This window comes from Dendronephthya gigantea, unplaced genomic scaffold (assembly GCF_004324835.1).
Source record: "Dendronephthya gigantea isolate DGI-Jeju-01 unplaced genomic scaffold, DenGig_1.0 000010F, whole genome shotgun sequence".
Taxonomy (NCBI): Eukaryota; Metazoa; Cnidaria; class Anthozoa; order Malacalcyonacea; family Nephtheidae; genus Dendronephthya; species Dendronephthya gigantea.
In genome coordinates, this window is record NW_021163020.1 from 3,505,300 (window position 1) to 3,525,927 (window position 20,628).

Here is a 20,628-nt window from a genome sequence, read left to right on the forward strand (position 1 = left end):
TCAATCCGACGAAAATTTAAAGTGTGATATGTTGTGCATAGGATGATATGATAGCGCTCGTTGTCAATATTTTAACACCACTGTCCAGTGGTAAATACGCTCCTCCGAAACCGTTCGCTAAATTTTCTCGCAAACGCACCTATGCACGCCGGACAGCACTTTACCAGGAGTGAAGCTGACTAGTAATACGACATATATGGATGATATATGGACATATATGTATATGATGTATATCAATAACAGACGTAAATAGAAGCAACGAAGTCAACCTGGCGAAGTTGCAATACCAAGATGGCGGCCAATCTAGTTTCTAGCACTATTAAATTCCAACGAAGAAAACTCTTTGTTATCATGTTATTATAATTATTAAAGCAATATTTACACAGAAAGGCTCCCAATACACACGTGGTTTTCAGGGAGATGCAGTAAGTTAGTCTTATAAAATAGATTTGTTGCCATCTTGGTGCTTTAAAACTCTCCATTTTCGACGACTTCAACTGCCTTTAAGAAATGCCCTATTCATGTTCGTTTATATCCGTGATATTAAACTACGCTCTAGATACACAGGACTTTACCTTATTTCAGCACACCTCCCAGTTTTCGGGCGAGTTTTGTTGGTCAGTTTCTCCATTCATATTCCCATCTGATATTCTTCCATTAAGCGCGGCGGTAATCTTTAAACCATTTTCATCTAATAGTGGTTTGCGCTGTGTGACTGCATATTCTTCCGGCAAGGCTTCTTCCAACGAGGGCTTTTCATCCGGTACGACTGTATCTGTCGTGGTATCTTCGTCTGACAGGGGACGAATTACTGGAGGGCACGTTTCTTCTGATGAGATGCCTAATTCCGATGTGGTGTTAACCTCTGATAATGCATCATCATAATCTAATGGAAAATTAACTTTCGGCATGGGAATATTTTCCGTTGGGGTATCGACTTCTGATTGGGTATTTTGTGCCGGTAATGCATTTTCCTCCGCGGTGGCATTTATTTCCGCTGGGGTACTTATTACCGGCGATGTAACTTTTTTCGGTAGGGTGCTTTCATCCGGTAGGGTGCTTTCATCCGGTAGGGTGTTTTCATCCGGTAGGGAACTTTCTTCCGGTTGGGTACCCTCTTCCGGCGGGGCATTTTCTGCCAATAATACATTTTCTCCAGATTCGTCAGGGGTGACTTGGTCTGGAGAATGTGGTGCGGTTTGGTCCATAATGTCAAAATAGTTGTCGTCAGTAAAGAAGGATGCTTCACAAACTGGCCGACTGTTGGTCGGGTGCCACCATTTAGGGCCAGGAGATTGGTCAGCATGAATGATACCGCTTTGCTCTAGAATTTTGCAAAGCTGGGTTAGAACTATTCTCTTCTGAAGCTGGAATATCGGAGTAAAATAATACACAAAATAATTTCAGCAATTTTTAAGGGCTCGACTTCAACGAGAAAACAACTGGGACATCGGGAAAATAACTCTTAAAGTCTTCAAACAGGAATTGACCCAGTTTTGATGAGATTTCCCTGAGTCACAGGGTTGACTTCAGAGTTATACTTCGGTACCCTTTGTGTGTTTTGGCCAAATTTTTATCAAAGTGTTGGAGATAAACATTCACCTGTGAATGTGTCTGTAACGATGTTAGGTCCCTTGGCACAACTTCATCGCCCAGAAATATCTGCAATGTGTATAAAACAATCTAATTTTAACAGGTCTAACGCACAGTCGTTGAACATCAAGTTAATATAACAACCTAATAACACATAACTGAGTCATTCACACGTTTAAATCTATCAAATTGTAGAGACCATGCAGCGGCAAAAATTGCAAGCGAGAAAAGTGGTCTACCTCATCAAGACAAGGCTATTTATTTCTTACGAAATTAATCTAGCGCTGTCAGTTCACTCCTGGTAAAGCCACGTGATATTAAAAGAGCGAAATAGCAAGGTTTGGTAATTTATTTGATATCACACACACACTAAGAATAACTAAGGAAATTCTCGATCTAAAGTTCAAATCACATTCATGACTTGGTTGTGCGGTCATATCATTCCAGATGCTAAAAGAAATCATTCAAAATTCTTAATGTTAACCCCAAACGTTATCTCAGGGAAAGGAGAATGCTTCATAGACGAAGATTATACATCAAGCAAGCCCTGGAAGTTTGCATTCGTTCTAAATTTATCTCAAAGTCGTGCGTTTACAGCGAGGCCCCTATGGCCCTAAGATTGCTTTAGGTGTCCTAAAGTTAATTAATTTTGGCTTCGTTTACGGAAAGTATACTTAGTACATCCAGTGAATCATCAGTTAAGTTCAGTGTTGACTATCACCTACCAAACTACACTATCTTATTTGCTAAAGTATACCCCTGGCAGAAAATTCGAACCCATTCCCATCACCGGTGTGTCTACTCACCACCCAAGCGATGTCGCCAAGGCAAAACATATCGAACACCGGGGATGCTTCACAGGAGACTGGAGCTGAGTTTTGTAGCAACAATTCCGCGGTCGAAGATACGCGTTGTTGCTAGGAAAACAAATGAGGCATGACTGTTAGTTTGTAATAATATAATCTACGAGAAAAACTTAAAGAACTACACGCCGGTTTCCATTCACGACTTTGAATGTTGTTACAAAACTTCATGTAAGCCCCACGAAGGTTACCTACCGTATCGCGGATGAAACAATATTCGCCCAAGATCCCTCTGTCGTTATTGTCCACATAAATATTATCAATCACAACTGAGCCGTGGGTAATGCCGGCCTTGTGCAGCTCGAACAAAACACGTACGATGTCACAAATGACGTCACGCTTTGCCTAAATATGGAGCAGTAATATATTCAGCAGTCAAAGATGGTTCTTACACGACGTATTTCACACAGGTACATTACAGATGAGAAAGAATACCTAAAAATTGAAGCCTAAATAACATACCTTATTAGAAGGTTTGCCTTCTAACCATTTTCGTAGGCTTGTTTCGTAATAAGGAAGCTGAATAAATGCTTTCCTGTGCGTCTATGGGATAAAAAAAGGAAAACACGTTTCACACAAGAAACACATTTACAATGAAGTACAATGAACGAAGTACTACTTTTCATGTCTGATGGTCAAGATTTTGCAATTCTATATCAGGACTATACTTTTAGGGGATACTCCTAATCGATTAAGTTGTGTCTAAACAGTAAAAGCGGGACGTAAAAGCGGGACGGGATATGAACAAAAGTAATCTCACCTTATCATAAAATATAGCTTCGACTTTCATCAAACTTGAATGCTCGACTCGACTGAAAGCGGCGGCCTGTGTCTCGAATAAGTCGGTATCAACTACATCCTCAAAGCTGAATTCCTGCAAATATAAAATATCATTGTAATTAAACAGAGAATTGGTAAGCATTGAACATCATGTAAGGCGGGAGTTCAAAGTAAGGAATCCAGTAGACAAAGATCAGTGACAAACCTTGAGTAAACACTTTTCTCCATTGAACATCGTGACAAACGCGAGCCCCAGTTGCGATGACGCCATCACGTTTTCCATCTCGCCATGCCAGTAGTAAGTTAGTTCCCAGCCTTGTTTAACAAGACCGTTGCTTGCCTAAAGATTTTGGCGATTCGATAATAAGTTATGGGAATAGATTTCAAGAGATGAATTGGACAACTCTGCAAGGTTTTGTGATTTTTTATATAGGTAAACCATTTGCATTATATTCGAAATTCGCTGTGACCTGTTGCCTAAATAAGTCTAAGCACTTACGATAAATTTCTGCAGACCAAACTCAGGATATTGCACGGGTAATTCTGGGAAATTTTCAACGGCGACTTCGGCAAGTTCTCCCTGAATGAAGATACGGACCCGATTTAACAGCAAATCGCTTTATAGTCTGAATCAATCGTTATCCAGGAATGTATGAATACATACATTTTGCTATCAACACTGAACAGTCGCCTCCAACCAGGGGCCGGTTGTATTCAAGCCCGTTTAGCTTAAACGGTGGATAATTCAAAATTAAATAACACTCTTACATCTCTCTTGAATGAGTCAACCTGAATATTATGCACTGATGAATAGTTGTAAACAGCATCTTTGTAATAAGGTTAAAAACATTTAGTTCCCTTGTTGAATAAAACGATAGACTTGTTTTCTATTTTGTATTTAACCGTTTAAGCTAGACGGGCTTGATACAACCGACCCCAGGCAAGTACTGTTGAACAGTCAGTTAACAAGTACTGTCATTAGTTGAAGGTATCAAAAATCGAAGTCATTTCAAAGTTTGTCCATCCTTGATATTTACATACCAAAGCAAGCTTTTCGTCAACAAGAAGTCCGTGTAGCTGCAGCCGTAAATCATTGAGATCATTCTCCACCTGAAATGATTTTAACTGAGTTTAACCTAACAATTCATGTCACAACAAAATTTTTCAAACCGAGTTTTAAAATCTGCGATCACACGAGACACGCAAGTTCGCAATTTGGTTGCAAAATGGGAATCGGTGAAACGGCATTGAATTCATCGTTGTGGGAGGTTTACAATCTTGTTACAACTTCATGACAAGAACTTTGGCGAAGAGATACGACACCTTACCAGTGTGTTGTTAAGTCGTTCAAGAACAAAACAATATTTCACCTGTTTAAGTTCTTCATTATCCACGACTTCATCACTCTGTATAAACGGCAAAAACAATTTACAAATTGTGGTCATGAAAACCCCATCATGCACTGGAGCGAAACTGATGTAAGCCTTTTTTCAAACCTCTTCCAAGTCTTTTTTGTCGGCCAATTTGTGTCGGAATTTTGATTTTACACTCTTTAAATTCTTGCGAATTTCGAGTATTTTTGAGATGTCTGGTTCCCTGTTCAACGATGTCTCTAAGTCGTCCTGAACGAGTAAATAAACGTAAAGAAAGTAACATATATGTTTCATCAAAATAACATACAATTATGCAAACTTGCCGCCCGAAATTCATGAAAACAACCGAATACGATATGAATCAATCAACTGTACCTGAATTCTCGCGCACTCGTCGGCACGTGACCTATAGGACACGACATAATTGGTATTATAATATCATCAGAAACTCAAAAATCTTGCACATTTCGACAGCTATATTTGTCAAAACCTTTTTAGTAAGTTTGTTAACAAATGGCAGCGCTATTACTTCACAACTCTCCGTTAAACTTGTAGCAAAGGGCGCTGAAATGTCTATACGATTTGCTATAGCCTGAATTTATATTTGCTAGACTATTCTACACCGAATGGGGTACTTCACCTACGAATATATATATAAAAATTCCCGCGGAAATCAGCAAGCTACTGTCTGGCAAGTTGGTGTTGATATTTCAACACGCAGAAAAGACAAATTGATGCCCAAAATACCTCAGTTGCTTAACAACAGCAATTTCTTGTTGTAGTTCATTCTTGAGACATTTTATCAATGCCGCGAGAACTTTGATTTCCTCTGCATTATCATCACCTTCCTAAATGCAGAGAAATAATCTATCATCTTACACATTATGAATACTTCAAACTCATGGTTTCAACCGCTTCGACTTTCAAGGTTTTAAATAAAAAAAAACGAGAATTAAAACAATTGTCTCTGGTGTTTACTACACGCAAAGATACGGGCGAATCTTTGCATGTGAAAAGATCCAGACATTAATCTTCTCGCGCTTAGGAAGTCTGACAAAAACAGACCGTTTGCAGACTTTTTCTATGCGAGTTCATCCATTCCCACGCAATACCACTTCACTTCTTAATGCAAAAATGACCTAAAAATGATCTAGATTAAATCACCATTCTGAATTACCTGATTTTCGCTAACCTCTTCAGCGACAGCTTCACTCAACTGCTTCGCAATTGAGTTCACATCAGTAGTCTCATAATCATCTATGCTAAAATCATCATCAGGATCTAACATCTAGCGAGCAAGATTGAGAAAATTTCTAAAACTGTATAATTATACTGTAACCTGAAGGGGGCAAAATAGCCTGTATGCAGGCTTGTTAGAATTTACTTTTACATATAACGACATGCAGGTTGCGTGCAGGCTAGGCACATGCATTCCGAGTTCAACAAAATAGTTATATATTTATAAATAATTAGGCAATTACACGTGAACTGTAACTGACAGCAAAACATTGCCTTATCGTTATAGGTGAAATATGCCAATCAAGTTTTTCAAACTTCAAACAGTCTGATAGATAAAAAAACAAACTTTGGAATCTCGTAAAACAGATTAACAACATTTCGCGTAAGAATTGCTAATATTTCAGCGAGTAACTAAAAAGTTATTACAACAGTACACACCTTTCCTAGTTTCATAAATTCCTCCGAAAGTTTTCTTGAGATATCATCTGTTGTTTGTCGCGCAGATATCCCATCGGATTTTGCTTCCTTTTCCTAAACAATAAATATCAACGTCTGAACAATAAATATCAACGTCTTTGATATATTGATATACAAATGACAGTCAGTTATTTCCAAATCTTTAAGGTTCGCAGATGAAACAGTGCAATAAATGATACATTACCTTCCAGTCTTTGTAATTCTTCACAGCTTCATCGAGCGACTCATCTCCATCATCTAAAAGTAGAATGAAAACAAATTACAGAAGATTAAACTTTATCATTCTAGTTTTCAAATGCAATAAAAATTCTCAAAACCAATGGCACGATTAGGTGAAAAGAGGCTTACATCGGTGATGAAACACACTCAGCTTTTTCAGGGCTTCCTAAAAATAAAGTTGAAAAAAAGTTGTAACGGGTTTTGCGCATAAATTTTCTCTTTTAACAGGCAAATTTTAAACTGAATATACAGTATGTGCATGCAGCAGCAATGTCTCTGGCGTTTACTACACACAAAGATACGGGGAAATCTTTGCATGTGAAAAGATCCAGACTCTTAATCTCTCGCCTTTAGCATGGCAGACAAAATGAACGGTTTTGTGTACCAAATCAAAGCGAGGAAAGTGCAATTGAACCCTTTACTGATGAAAAACATGCTCATGTATATATTCGCCTGAACTTTAGAAAATACCTCGAGTTTTTGCCCGCGGTCGGTGATATTCAAGGATTCGAATTCTCCCAGAAAGCTCTTTGTATTTTCAAACAGTTCTTGTCTTTCGCTGTTTCGACTTTCGACAATTTCTTTCAGTTTATCCTACAAGTTAGAACGACGTAACACGGTAAAACAAGCGCCTTCATGTCTCGTTCAATTTGACCGACGTGAATGGAAGATACTTTATTATAAGATTGCTCATACATGTGAAAAACTCGAAGTTTACCTTGCCGTCGCACGTTCTTATAGATTCTTGTACCAAGTTTTTCATCGAAAAGCATAACTGAATGAGAGGAAACCCAAAATAGAGATTTTGTATCTTCTGACAATGGCTATCTCTCTCATTACAATCTCCTTATACAGGCAAGGTATACAACTAAACAAATAACAACTGACAACAAAGATACCTTTTAAACTTTTAACTCTATCCAAGGTAATTCGGTTTTCGGTATCAGTTACCAAGGATATCGCCACGTCAATATTCGTTGCTCTGTCCTGACCACAGGTGTCGCACATCTGAATAAGTACTTTTACTTTTACTGACGATTTCAACCACTTCAGATTATAAGAAAAGGAGGCTTTACTGGAGAGAGCTTCATTGGGAAAAAGGGGGCTTTTTACAGAGTGGAGGCTTATTTAAAAGGGGGAGTATCAAAAAGAAAGGATTATCTAAGGAGAGGACACTTATTAGAGGAGGGAGCCAATTAGAAGAGATGAACTGTAGGACTGAGGGGCCAAGGGGGTAAGAATAGGCCTATTAGAAGAGGGGTTTATTACAAGGGGAGTATTATCAAAGAAGTGGGCAGTTATTAGAGGAGGGAGCCTATTAGAAGAGATAAAAGGTTTATTAGGGAGATGAGGCGGGGGGAAGCTAGGGAGAGGGTATGATAGGGGTTGTAACCTGAAGAATATGATTCGTACCTTGACTGTTGCAAATCTGTCATCGATGTTATTATTGTTTTCATCTACAAGAGCAAAGAAAGATTTAATCCTATGCCACTAGGTCCGACCGTAGTTCACTGACCTGTTCAGTTGGGAGGTCAAATAAGGCACATGTTTTCCATACCTTGATACATTTGTCCAGTTGCAAACACAGATCATCGTTCTGCTGTTTCACAGTTTCAAAAAGCTTGTTCAAATTACAAATAGTTTCGGCTTGGAACTAAAAAGAAATTATTTGTATTGAACAACCAACTTTACGATGATTCCAGGCAATTCAAAAGAACCAATCAAATGCGATAACTATTTCAAAAGAACCAATCAAATGCGATAACTATATCCGATGAACCAATCACAAGCGCAATATGGCAACCAAAAGTAGCAGTAGTGGTAGTCAAATCTGAACCTTGCTATTGTAAGTAACTGGGCGAAAACCTATAAAACGTTTTACAACTTGCCTTGACTGTTAACTTAAGGCCGTTTAACTCTTGTTTATGGTCTTGCTTGTCCTTGTTTGGCTTCTCTGGACTTGAGTCCTTGTTATTCTCGTTCAGCGGCTTCTCGGCCACACTCTTCTCTATTCTCCCTTTGTCACTGCGCGGCTGAAAGTACAGAGTATATGGCTTCACACACAGTAGCCTGACGACGCGCTTTTAACAATCCTGTAGCTTTCTATGGCGAAATGGTTTTAATATCTGTTCCAGGATAAACCACACAAGAACAACAATTACAACCATGAATCAGGATAACAATTATAACCAGGATAGTGCAAAGTTTCGTAGAATAGCAACGAGGTTAAACGAAGTACTACAATTCGCAAGCAAAGAAGATGCTTGGATCTCAGCGAAAAAATTACAAGAACATTTTAAATCGATTGTACACTTCAAATCGACGATAGCACGTGTGCCAATCATCCGCTCGTCCGCACCCGCATTATTTTTAACCCATAACTGTCATGGAAACTTTTCCGGAAATGTCTTAAAACACGCGCGAACATAATATCCAGCGTTTCCACTTTGAAGGAAATTTCCTTTTCGAAGGAAATTTCGACAAAATGAGGGAAACGAAAAGGAAATGGAATTTTGAAGGAAATTTGGAGGAAAAACCTTATATGCAATTTAGTTACTCTTTAAAAAAGTATTGTAACGTGCTCAATTGTTCAAATCGAGATTTCACATATGAAACGAGGAGTGCATGGCTTCTGGTTAAGTAATAACCTGAACGTCAGGCGTTTCTGTGGATTGCATTGATTGCAGTGAACTCTTAGTCTCTAATAAGTCTTATGCCTGCGCTGCAGGCTGGCCGAGGATTTAGCCCTAAGGCACAGATTAATCAGTGCCTGAGGGTTGTCATGGTAACGACTCACGAGTTGTCACGAGTTGTCGTGGTCAAATGTTTTAAAGTATTAAATATATGGTAATATAATGCTCCTGTCAAATTTAAATTTACATTTCTAAATATGGATAGTAGTAGTGATGCTTCATCTGGTTCTGAGGATGACACCGAGAATGAGATCGAACAGAGAAGCAAACAACCGAGTGCGAAGAAACGCAAGAAAACGTCTAAAAGGGAGCAACCATTTATGGACAGTTGGTTACAGCTTCCCCAGTTCAAGAATTGGCTCGTGAGAAGATTAGCTAATGATCGGAAAGCTAAGCCGTACTGCAAACTTTGTGAACAAATGTTAACTTGTTCAAAAACCGGAATTAAACGGCATGCTAGTAGCAAAAAACATCAAAGTAAAGAGAAATTGACTTCAACAACCATGTCTCTTGGTCATATGGTGAATCAAATCAGAAATGAGAACGATATTGCAACATCTATGGAAGTAAAAATTTGTGCATTTATAGCCGAGCATAATTTACCTTTATCAATCTCAGAAAGTATGGTCAGACTTCTTTCCTCAATGTTTCCAAATGATGCTTCCTTGAAGAAAGTCAAACTTGGAAAACAAAAGGCAACCAATATTCTGCGTCAAGTTCTCGGCTTTGATTATCTTCAGGATATGGTAACATTGTTGCAGTCAAAGATGTTCAGTATAATCATTGATGAAGCTACTGATAAAAGTGCAAAGAAACAACTTGCTATCATTGCTGTTTCTTTGATTTGGAAAAATTTGAGTTGCAATATTGGCTGGTAGACTTGGTCGAGACAGCTGATGGAACTGCAAATGGCATTTATTCAAAGATTAAGGAAACATTCCAAGGAATGAATATTCCAGTTGTAAACATAGTGGGCTATGCTTCAGATACAACAAACGTCATGTTCGGACAGAATCATTCTGTCTCACAGTTGCTGAAATCTGAAATCAGTCATGTTCAAATTGTAAAATGCTCCTGTCATCTTATCCACTTGGTATCATCACAAGCAGCTTTAAAGCTTCCAAAAAGTGTTGAAGACCTGTGTAGAGATATATATGCTCATTTTCACAGGTCTTCAAAAAGACAGGACACTTACAAAGAATTCCAAGCATTTTTTGAAATGGAACCACATAAGATGTTATCTCCATCACAAACCAGATGGCTTTCTTTGCAAGAATGTGTTGCTCGTATATTAGAGCAGTATGAAGCTTTGAAACATTACTTTGTTCTTGTAGCAAGTGATGACCCATCTAATACCAATGACCGAATTCTTGCTTCACTTCGGAATCGATTTGTTCAAGCATACCTAGAATTTTTAAGTTTTCAACTTGAGAGATTTAATGGATTTAATCGGTTATTTCAAAGCGAATTCCCTCTCCTACACTCTCTTAAACCAGAAGTGGAGAAACTTATCAAAGAAATTGCTAGTGATTTCATGGATATCCCCACTGTGAAAACAATGCAAGCAGATCAAATTGATCCCACAAACACTGAACACCATGTTCCATTGCAACAAGTTTACATTGGCCTTGGAGCCAAAGCTACTATCCAAGAAATTGAGCATGGTGCAACAAAACAGGATGTAGAAAAATTCTATACTGATTGTAGGAATTTCTTAATTGAAAGCATCCTGCAAATCCAAAACCGCTTTGATTTAAAAGCAGAATATCATGAAATTGTCGAGTGCCTAATGCCAAGTAATGCTTCTTCAGTGATGCCAGGATCACTTGGAGAAATTTGCAAAAAGTTGCCTTACCTTAGTAGCATTCTTGATGTCAAAAATCTGGATATGGAATGGCGGAAACAAGCATTTGAAGATAAGGCTAGTCCAGATCTTCAATGGTGCGATTACTGGAAGATGATTCGTGATTGTAAGACAGTGTCTGGAGAAGCAAAGTATCCCAACCTTATGAAATTTGTGGCAACATTGGCTTCATTGCCTTTTTCAAATGCTGCAGTAGAAAGAATATTTAGTCAACTCAAACTTGTGAAAACAGATCACAGAAACAACTTGAAGTCTTCATCACTGATTTCCCTGCTTCAAAGCAAAATGGCAATGAAGAATGGCCATTACTGTGCTGCTAGCCTTAAACCAAGCAAAAGATTATTAGGACTTGCCTCCGCAATGAAATCCAATGCAACTGATGAAGAAGTAAAACAATAAAGCATGAATTTTTAAGCAAGTTGAAGGTTTAGACTTTAGAGATATATAAGATTTTTATAACTTATGTTGGTGCATGTCAAGGGTCTAAATATTTATATTAATATTTTGTTGATATTAAAATATTTCATTAATTATGGACATCCATCAGACACAAATAACATATTTGTTATTCTATAGTGAACTATAATTAAGAGTATTTTGACTTTTTTTGAGTATATTATATATTGTCAGGTATCAATTTATCTCATTTACACTGGGAACATATGAAGGAAATTTGAAGGAAATTTGATCATTTTTTCGAAGGAAATTTGCTGTAAAAAAAGGAATTTAGGCCTAGAAAAAGGAAATATACGATTTCAAAAGTGGAAACACTGATAATATCCACTGAAGTTCCGATTTCAAAATGGCTAGAGCCGCTTTAGCCCAAATCACTGCATTAGCCGCAGTATTTTGAGCGTTTTTCTGGCGATAACGCTAATGAAATTGGACGCAAACATTGCTTTTAACTGGACCAAGATCAAGGAGATTCTAGGTTAGTGGTATCGCTTTCAAATCTATAAACTATTGCCTAATTGGTAAGTTAGTGAGAGAATCTACGCGGATGTAAATCGTACTATACATTCGCTAGTATATAAGCATCGCGACAAGTTACTACGGGTTGATATTTCATATTTCGAGTCGATGCAAATCGTCGGCTGTCGCCTCGGGTAGTCGAGCGATCGCTTCTGATGTTGTTTGAGAACGTGACAGAATCATGAGGGATTTAGAGTGAGCTGTGTTTGCATAATCTACCCAACCTCAAAATATGCCCGGTTTCATTATACGTCGGTGCACGCAGGCTAGGTTTTAATAGATTCTTCAAAAGCTACCTTCATGAGATGTGCAATTCCTAGACTAGTGGAGAATTCCTAGCTTAGTGGAGAATTCCTAGCTGAGTGGAGAATTCCTAGCTTAGTGGAGAATTTCTAGCTTAGTGGAGAATTCCTAACTTAGTGGAGAATTCCTAGCTTAGTGGAGAATTCCCAGATTAGTGGAGAATTCCTGGCTTAGTGGACAATTCCCAGATTAGTGGAGAATTCCTAGATTAGTGGAGAATTCCTGGCTTAGTGGGATCAAATAAATCACCGTTAATAGATTGATAGATGTAATAAAACCTGGAACGCTAACTTGGCCGCCATCTTTGAAGCCAAATGTGAAGGTTTTCTGAGTTTTGGAACGTTTGAGACGTTTGAGTAATTATCTATAGGAATGTCTAGAACTATGTAAAATAACAACAACGAAAAACAGAGACAAAAACTCAGTTTTTTATTCAATTTTTGGCTTCAACCAAATATTACGCTAAAAATAAGATATGCTAGTCTTATTTTTTGCAATATAAGCATACTAAAGTATCTTCTTTTCGGAATCAAAAGTTGGTCTATTATTATGCAAGTGATCCATTGAGCGTTAAAATAATCAATTCCCATTCTTACGCACGTGTTATATAGAATCCGACCAATGCAGTGGGGAAGTTATCGCCTACTACAAATTTGACCGATCTTTTAGAGATGTGTGCTTTGGCCACAATGCCCATAAAGAGAGAAACGTGGTGAGGGATATTTCAGAAGGCATAGCGAACAGCGCAGCCCGTTTCTACGATCATTATAAAATATCATATCTCTACGTACCCAGTCTATACGGTTACGAATGGGGCTCGACCTTCTCTGTCAGTATCTGGTTCAAAAACGTAGAAATTGTACGGGACGAAATCCGAGGTCTCATTAATAATGGCCCAGCGGCTATACAGAAACAAAATCAGCACAAATCATTCCGGAGATCTCCGACAACACCAAACACCTTAGGAAGCTGGCAAATACGAATTGCATCGCAAAAATTCATTGGTGCATCCATCGTGACATCACACTCAGCCAAAACCTGGCAGAACATAACGACTGCTATTTCAGACCATTGGCATCACTTTGTGATGACCTACGACGGTTCGACGATCTCGTTTTACCACAACAGCCACCTTAAGCTGACCGATTCGAGTTGCTATGGCAACATTCTCAGCAAAAATTCCCAGGTTGTGATGGGACACACGAAAACGAGAGCGCGTAACGGGAGTGGAGAGATGAAAGACGTGTATTTTAATGGCTACATGGACGAAGTGATATTGTTCAAAAAAGCCCTGACCGCTAAACAGGTTACAAGACTTTACCAGCTTAAGGTTGTTTAAACATTTTAAATAATACGAACCATTTAAAAAGCTGAATATTCATTTCACACTGCCGTGTTGGATGCCTTACTCCCAACTCTGACAAAATATTTTTAATTGAAAAACACTTAATTAATTTTGTTACTAAGCCTATGACTGATATATGCTTTCTTAATTTTGACGCTATTATACTAATTTGTTTAACTTATTTTCGTTTATATTTTGTTAATATGATTTGTAACGAATGTGTTGATATGATTTCTAATGAAATATATTTGTAACGAAGTTGCTTCCAACAGATCGGAAGAAACGAAAAGGCAGACAGTTATCTAAAGTAGGAAAAGGGACTTTTAGCCCCTATTGTTTCAGCCGTGGAGAAATATCACTTTAAACAAAACTTGGGGAGATAAGTGAATTTTAGCCCCCCCCCCTCCCTGTTTACCCGTACGCTCTGTGCAAAACATCATTGCCAACACGTGTATCATTTCTTACCTTATACATGTCCTGAACGCACCCCCGATCCCTCATGATTTCATTAATACTTTTTCCCGCCTTCCCCGGATAAGAGACCAGAACATTCACCCCTCCTGGAAAATATACAACTCAATTTTCAGTTTGACCTTTGCAATCCGGGAAATAGAGATTTCAAATCGACGTGCATCAAAACAAAACCGTTATTACTGCAAAGCATTATTTCGGGGAAGTTGAAGATTTCACCAATACAAATTGGTCAATGAGTTTAATTTGCATGCGTGTTACTGTTTATTTCATGGATTTAAATCCACATAATCTCAAGTTGAAGTTATAAAATACAGTATCAGTTAGTACGTTATAGAATTTTTTGTTCTGCGGCCAGTTGTATAACTATAAGACTAGTTAATTTTTAACTGTAGTTAAGGACAGAATTACAAAGAACAGAATTACAGAAAAACAAAACTAGAATTTAACTATATATGCAAAATGTAGTTAAAGAGTTTTATACAACCGCTTTCTGTACTCTGTAGGTAACACTGGATGAAAAAATAACAACAAATATATTAAGTTGTTCAACTACATCAACCATACAACTCACCATGCGTGTTTTCCGAAATAAATTTGACACTCACAAGTTGCCCAATGATAAGATTTTTCAATTGCTCAATTCCCTAAATACAGGAATATTGATAAAACAATAAACAACGCGTGTCAAACAGGGCTTGGAAAAAGTGGTAGAATGTGAAAATATGGCACGGCAAAATTCACTATAGTTTATGTATTTATGAGCGGGAAAAATCCTCGAGCTCAAAATAGACAAATGTAGACAAAGTTAAGGAATTTTACGTTAACACTTTTGCTGCGATTTTATGTGCGATTTTTTTCTTTTGATAGATGTGAACGAGTAGTTAGTTACGAATGTTCTGATGTATGAGAACTCTTATTTAAACATCAGTAACTAATTCACTCGTTAACATCGATTGAAAGAAGAAAATCGTACATAAAGTCGCAGCAGAAATTGCAAGTGTAAAAAGGCCTTTACAGACACAGTATTATAATTTTTACGTTTTACAATATTAGCCGTAAGCAAACTTTGCGCAGTTTTTTTAACTCAAAGACTCAAACTCTTTCAGTCTTTCTATAGTATAGTATAATAAGTGTAGTGTTGCATTTTGTTCGTAGTTGGAACCAGTCCAGAGTTCTGCAGTCCAAAATTAAGTTGAGGGCCTTTTAAGTTTAGCGTGTAAACCGATTATTGTATTACATGTCTTACCAATGCGTATGTCATCTCGTTTGCCTCGGGATCACTGGACACAGCACAGTCTGCGAGATGATAAAGTTGTGCAAATGGTCGGACGTCAGCCAATGAGGGTGGCAACTCAACTAAGGTTTCCTTTTTAATTGTTTCTGTGTTGCCAAAATCAATGTACCTCACAGTTACCTTAAAACAAAAAGTTTGTCGGGCAGAATTAGTTCTTTCTTCAAACCTAATGACAGTGAGTTTTCGAACCTAATGACAATTCAGACTGGATGCGATGCCCCTGGGTCTTCAGTAAAAGCAATTTATACTTCTATACTACAGTGTATTTCATTGTTATCTCAAAGACTCAAACTAAATTGGCTATCTAAACCGGATAAATTCTTAAGTATAATTTTTATGTTCATTTTTTTCACATTCGTTTTCATACCAAAACGGTTTCAAACACTGTCATAATTTACAATAGAAGTTGAAGCTAATTTAATTTTCCTTGGATCTAAACTGATAATAAAATAGACAAAAAAGCTCAAACATGACACTTGTATTCAATTTAACAAACTACCAGTTCAAAAAATTTCTTTTCAGAGATCTAGTAAAGGTGATGTTTTTATCACTCCAGTCTACTAAGAGTATGCACATGGGTCAATTTAAGAGACATAATACTAAAACATTTTTAACTTACCATCCCCTGTGAAAGAAACTTGATAACCGAACATCTATACCAAAGATTATCAACAGGGTACATTCCACCATAAATCTACACAAATATATAAAAAAAGTTATCATAATCCAAAAACTAGTGGATATAACTTTATAAAACCATTAAATTTTCTGCAGTTTGGCACAACCCAGAATAACACTTTATCAAGTATCAACAGTGAAAAACTCCACCTAGGAATTGTGTAACTGTTAATCACTAACTAGAAATAATCAAACCTTATTCTTCTGAAGGGAGTTGATGTCAGCAACCTTCAGGCCTGTGGGGCAATAAAACTGTAGTTCATCACTTGCAGTTGACAAATTATGTGCAACGGTTGGCTTGGCAATCTGACCCCAAAATCTGACTGGTGAATCGACTTCTGTGACTAAAATCACTTTTTCCTGTTCCTAGATCGATTAAATAAGATTGCTTTTTCAAGTTGTAATGTTCAGCTATAGCTGGAATCATTAATCATAGCACCATGTTATCTGACCTCACGACTTCTCTGTCGGTCAGAACTCCATTCCTTCTTTTGAGGATGTGATGAGTTTCCATAACCACCTCCATAATCTGAAGTTTCACCACTACCAAACGGCCTTGTCCGAGGTCGTCTGCAATCTGAATCATTCACTCGCTTGTGTTCAGAATACATTTTGCCTCGAGGCTGACCAAAGTCTGACCTGCCTTGCCTAGAAAGAGCATAGATTTTTATGAAGCTTTGAAGCTACAAAGGTAATCAAAGTTATGTGTATTTTAATGCACTCTCTGGTATTTCATGGAGACAAACCACACCATCACTATTTAATATTTATTACAAAATAACATAATATTTTGTACCTTTCTTGTTTGTATCTGTTTCTTTGAGCAATATTTATCTGAAATAAAATGATGCTTAACAAGAGACACGAAATAGTAACCAATAGTTCTTTGTTTACAGCAAACCAAAAATTGGGAAGTACCATTAAGTATTACAATTGTAGCAAATATGTACTATCATAGAATAAGACAAGATTCTACAAAGTATTATGCACAATATTGATTGATTTAATTTGCCAACAATACCTGCAAGCTAACATTTTCAACAGGATTATGAGCCAAGGCATCAACTGCACATTTTGCCATCTCCTCTTGTGGATATCTTACAAAACTATGACAACAAAAAAATTTTAAAATATGCTTTAGACATATATTTGTACAACATCATATTTGCAACAAGGGTATTAGACCAATATAGTAATTGAAGGTAAGGAAGTGAACCATTGCAAATAGACCTGGACAATTTAAAGCATAAAAATTGACCAGCAAAAAATTTTTACTCACGCAAACTGTAGTCTGTTTAAATTCTCTGGGCTATTCCTTAAATCTACTGATTTAATTTCACCGAAGGGTTGAAAAATTTCCATTAGTTTCTCCTAGAAAAAACCCCAAGTCATTAGTTCCCTGGAGTCAATCATCAGATATCTAACAATTGACCTGTAAACTGTATAGTCATAGTTCCACCAAAAAAGTAACAGTCAATCAATACATGGTCTATCTCCTAATGACTATACCTGCCTATGGTGCTGGGATTGGACAAGAATTGGACAAGTTATGTCTGAATCCAAAGATCACTCAATCAGAAAATTCTGCATGTTGATCAAAGGATTTTTTGGCAACATTTTTTGATCACTAAATATCAAATCACTTTGATATTGTGTTTTTAACATCTAACTAAAATCAGTCGACTACTAAGTTTCGTTTTTCAATCAAGCTGGATTGGAATTGTTAAAAAGTCACCATTAATGTTTCCGCTACCACTGAAATGACACAGGCCATAACACCTTCAGTTTCATGGGCTAAGGGTTGAAGTATAAAAATACAAAACTCTGGGTTGGGGTTATAACTTATAAGGGTCATGTTTGGTTTAGAGCACTCTCCTGTGCAAAACTGAAGATATTTGGAAGAAAGAATTAGTGGTTGGAATCTTGTTGGTTTGCAGAACAAGTCTATGCCAAGGGTCCATTCTTGGCATGTGGTAGAGAGCATTGAACAAATTTGGAATAACAGGTTATCAGTGATGGGGGGCCGGGGGGGGAAGTCTTATTGAAATAGACGTCCCATCCCATTGGAGTATAATTTGGCCATTGGCCTAATTTTGGGAACATTACCATTACATACTCAACATTATTAAGTAATCATACCACCACATGAACACAAAGCAACAGATCAAAACATTCAGCATACAAGAGTACAAACCTTCGTCCAATCTGACGGGATTCTGCCCACATAAACGTCAAATGTAGTCTGCCATCCTCTTCGTTCAGTTTCTCTCTCGTTGCTGTTGCCTGACCTACGAGGACTTTGATCATGTTTTTCCGACATCGGCGAGCGATCGGAGCCAAATTTTGACTTCTCGGACGAGCTCTGCATCGATATAAACTACTCACCACCCTTCGCTGCCCTCGAACAATATTTTAAATGATTTTTTCGACAATTTTCTAGCGAAACATCGGTGATTCCCCCACGTGTTGTTTTTCCTGCTGATTTCCCTGACAATATTACGTTACGAATGATTATTCTGAGCAGTGAGCCCAACGTTTGCATAAATTTGCACAGCAACATAGTATTATTCATGACCGTATTTCATGTAAGCCTTAACTAAGTGGATCAATGACTTAGAAAATAGATCAAGATTCAAGTCAAAATTATGTCTGAGGTTGGAGAAGTATAAAATATCTATTTTCTTACATATTACGCTTTATTTATTTACTTCTTTGTTTGTTTCTACGTGTTTCTAGAGGTTGAAAACGTTTTTTGAGGCCTTGTTGAGGAGGTAGTTTTTTATGTCTTTCAGACTAGCTTTGTCTGCTTTGATGCGACATTTTCCGTGTTTATCTTTGGCATGTATTATTTGCATGTACGATATTATAATATAAAACAGTCTGTTGTTATCACGCTTTCTTTATGAAGTCATTGTGACCATAAATGACCTAATATAAGAAATTGTTAGATTGTTACTTTGTTGTCATGTGACTGTCAAATGTATATAGTGACCCCACGCCAAGGTCATATTAGAATCTTATTAATAAATAAGTGGATGGTTGAAGGAGCACTCTCCAATGCCAACATTGTCTTTGTTACAGTCTGTTGTTTTGTCATGCTCAGGCATGTTTATAGATAGGTGTTTGTATTTATAGGAACTCAGATTTTTTGGCTGCTGTAGTCACTGACAAGGACGGTGTGCCCATAGTGAAAGGTACCACTGCTGGTGTAAAATTGTAAATACAATAATTATTACCATTGTCATTACCATTCACTAAAGTAGTATGGTCACACCATACCCATCATGATGATTCCAACATCCCTAGTAATTATATATTTACTAATCAGAAACAATTTCCCAAAATTCAATGGTACATAGATAAATTTTTTATCTACCTCTCTGATCAACACTCTCTGTAACCAGATGGTAAAGAAACTACTTTAGAATTGCAGAATCTTGTCATGTGTATGTTTGCCCCACCTTGTTCTCCTAACTTGTAATCTTCATTCGTCTCACTATTATAAATATTTCTCTCAAATCCTTTTACTCACCAGCAACCCAAGACAAAGTGCCAAACAATGTTTTAAGAGGAAGCTTTCTAGCAACTTTTGCATCTGCAACTGAACAAGTAAAGACAACTTTCATTAGAGCAACACTATGTTTAAAATACTAGGATTGTGTTGCTTTCATATGACATCAGTTTGACTGGGAAAGATGAAAATCAATTTCCAAATACAAAACTTTTTTCAGAACTTTGGTCAGTTCAAACCACTGTCTAACACATTTTTTATGCTTCATTCTAGGCAAGCAAACTTGGTCTTTCAAAGAATAAAACTATTGTTTGCTCATTTTCATCATTTCAAGTATGTTACCTTCAGGCATACATAGTTAATGACAATATGTTTTTTTTCAATTTTTTCCTGCCCCTTCATACTCCATACTGCCATTTCAGATATATACAAGTAAATATAATACATAAACAACGTATTTATATTTCAGGTCGTCCAGTTTAATTTTCTTCCACTAGTTGTGACAATAGTTGCAACAAGTCAAGCCAACACAGGTATGCAAAAGTGACAAGTGTAAAAGTTAGGTTGGTTCAAGTTTGGTCCAGTGTTTTTATAGAAGAAAATCACATTATAAATGCAAATAATTTCAAAACTCTCTGTTCCTAGAGGATTAGTAAGGTCGGCCTTTTTCATCCAGCACAAAGCGTACACTGAAAGAAACCTAAACTAAATTACGCTCGGTAGTTTCCAGGTTTTTTATTTTATTTTTTTAGGATTGATCCTCAGTTTAGAAAACGAATTCTCAGACGACGTGAAGGAGATGTCTTCTGCAATTCGCGCAATTTCAAAAGATTAAATAAACGATTTTATATATACATTACTCACTATAGTCACGAGTCACGACTAATTTCTGACTGAATAATCATGTGTGGAAGCTCAATTAATGCAATTACATTTTTATAAAGATAACT

The 20,628-nt window shown here is 37.2% G+C and overlaps 3 protein-coding genes across 3 annotated transcripts; 2 read left to right on the plus strand and 1 right to left on the minus strand.

Annotated features, from left to right (window-relative positions):
• Positions 1-581: 581 nt before the first annotated feature.
• Positions 582-18,653, minus strand: LOC114517972. Its single transcript, XM_028537827.1, has 34 exons — positions 18,362-18,653; positions 17,447-17,538; positions 17,189-17,273; positions 16,964-17,001; positions 16,620-16,815; positions 16,363-16,533; positions 16,109-16,183; positions 15,442-15,609; positions 14,767-14,839; positions 14,187-14,281; positions 8,434-8,577; positions 8,103-8,198; positions 7,958-8,001; positions 7,385-7,412; positions 7,263-7,319; positions 7,016-7,138; positions 6,674-6,710; positions 6,510-6,562; positions 6,287-6,379; positions 5,787-5,897; positions 5,357-5,457; positions 4,985-5,015; positions 4,733-4,858; positions 4,607-4,642; positions 4,278-4,346; positions 3,736-3,816; positions 3,442-3,576; positions 3,217-3,330; positions 2,919-2,999; positions 2,652-2,801; positions 2,400-2,510; positions 1,603-1,662; positions 1,149-1,324; positions 582-1,005 (listed from the first exon to the last, which is right to left on the minus strand). Exons 1-34 carry the CDS (start codon positions 18,533-18,535, stop codon positions 582-584), a joined length of 3,648 nt encoding a protein of 1,215 aa, XP_028393628.1. The 5' UTR covers positions 18,536-18,653.
• LOC114518414 lies at positions 11,955-13,940 on the plus strand. The gene is made up of 2 exons (XM_028538403.1): positions 11,955-12,032; positions 12,988-13,940. Exons 1-2 carry the CDS (start codon positions 11,978-11,980, stop codon positions 13,713-13,715), a joined length of 783 nt encoding a protein of 260 aa, XP_028394204.1. The 5' UTR covers positions 11,955-11,977; the 3' UTR covers positions 13,716-13,940.
• A 99-nt stretch (positions 18,654-18,752) lies between the features above and the next one.
• Positions 18,753-20,626, plus strand: LOC114518437 (ragulator complex protein LAMTOR3-A-like). The gene is made up of 7 exons (XM_028538427.1): positions 18,753-18,821; positions 18,904-18,938; positions 19,303-19,361; positions 19,703-19,776; positions 19,952-20,011; positions 20,148-20,211; positions 20,431-20,626. The coding sequence occupies exons 1-7, from the start codon at positions 18,813-18,815 to the stop codon at positions 20,511-20,513; spliced, it is 384 nt and encodes a 127-aa protein (XP_028394228.1). The 5' UTR covers positions 18,753-18,812; the 3' UTR covers positions 20,514-20,626.
• Positions 20,627-20,628: the final 2 nt, after the last annotated feature.

Coding starts and splice junctions, on each gene's coding strand:
- LOC114518437 (XM_028538427.1), top strand. Junction 18,939..19,302: donor TTTGAGGCCTTGTTGAGGAG/GTAGTTTTTTAT, acceptor TTGTATTTATAG/GAACTCAGATTTTTTGGCTG. Junction 19,777..19,951: donor TTGCATCTGCAACTGAACAA/GTAAAGACAACT, acceptor GCTTCATTCTAG/GCAAGCAAACTTGGTCTTTC.
- LOC114518414 (XM_028538403.1), top strand. CDS start 11,978: ATGAAATTGGACGCAAACATTGCTTTTAACTGGACCAAGATCAAGGAG. Junction 12,033..12,987: donor CAAGATCAAGGAGATTCTAG/GTTAGTGGTATC, acceptor CGTGTTATATAG/AATCCGACCAATGCAGTGGG.
- LOC114517972 (XM_028537827.1), bottom strand. CDS start 18,535: ATGCAGAGCTCGTCCGAGAAGTCAAAATTTGGCTCCGATCGCTCGCCG. Junction 6,380..6,509: donor AGAATTACAAAGACTGGAAG/GTAATGTATCAT, acceptor TTTATTGTTTAG/GAAAAGGAAGCAAAATCCGA. Junction 3,577..3,735: donor TTGGTCTGCAGAAATTTATC/GTAAGTGCTTAG, acceptor CAAAATCTTTAG/GCAAGCAACGGTCTTGTTAA.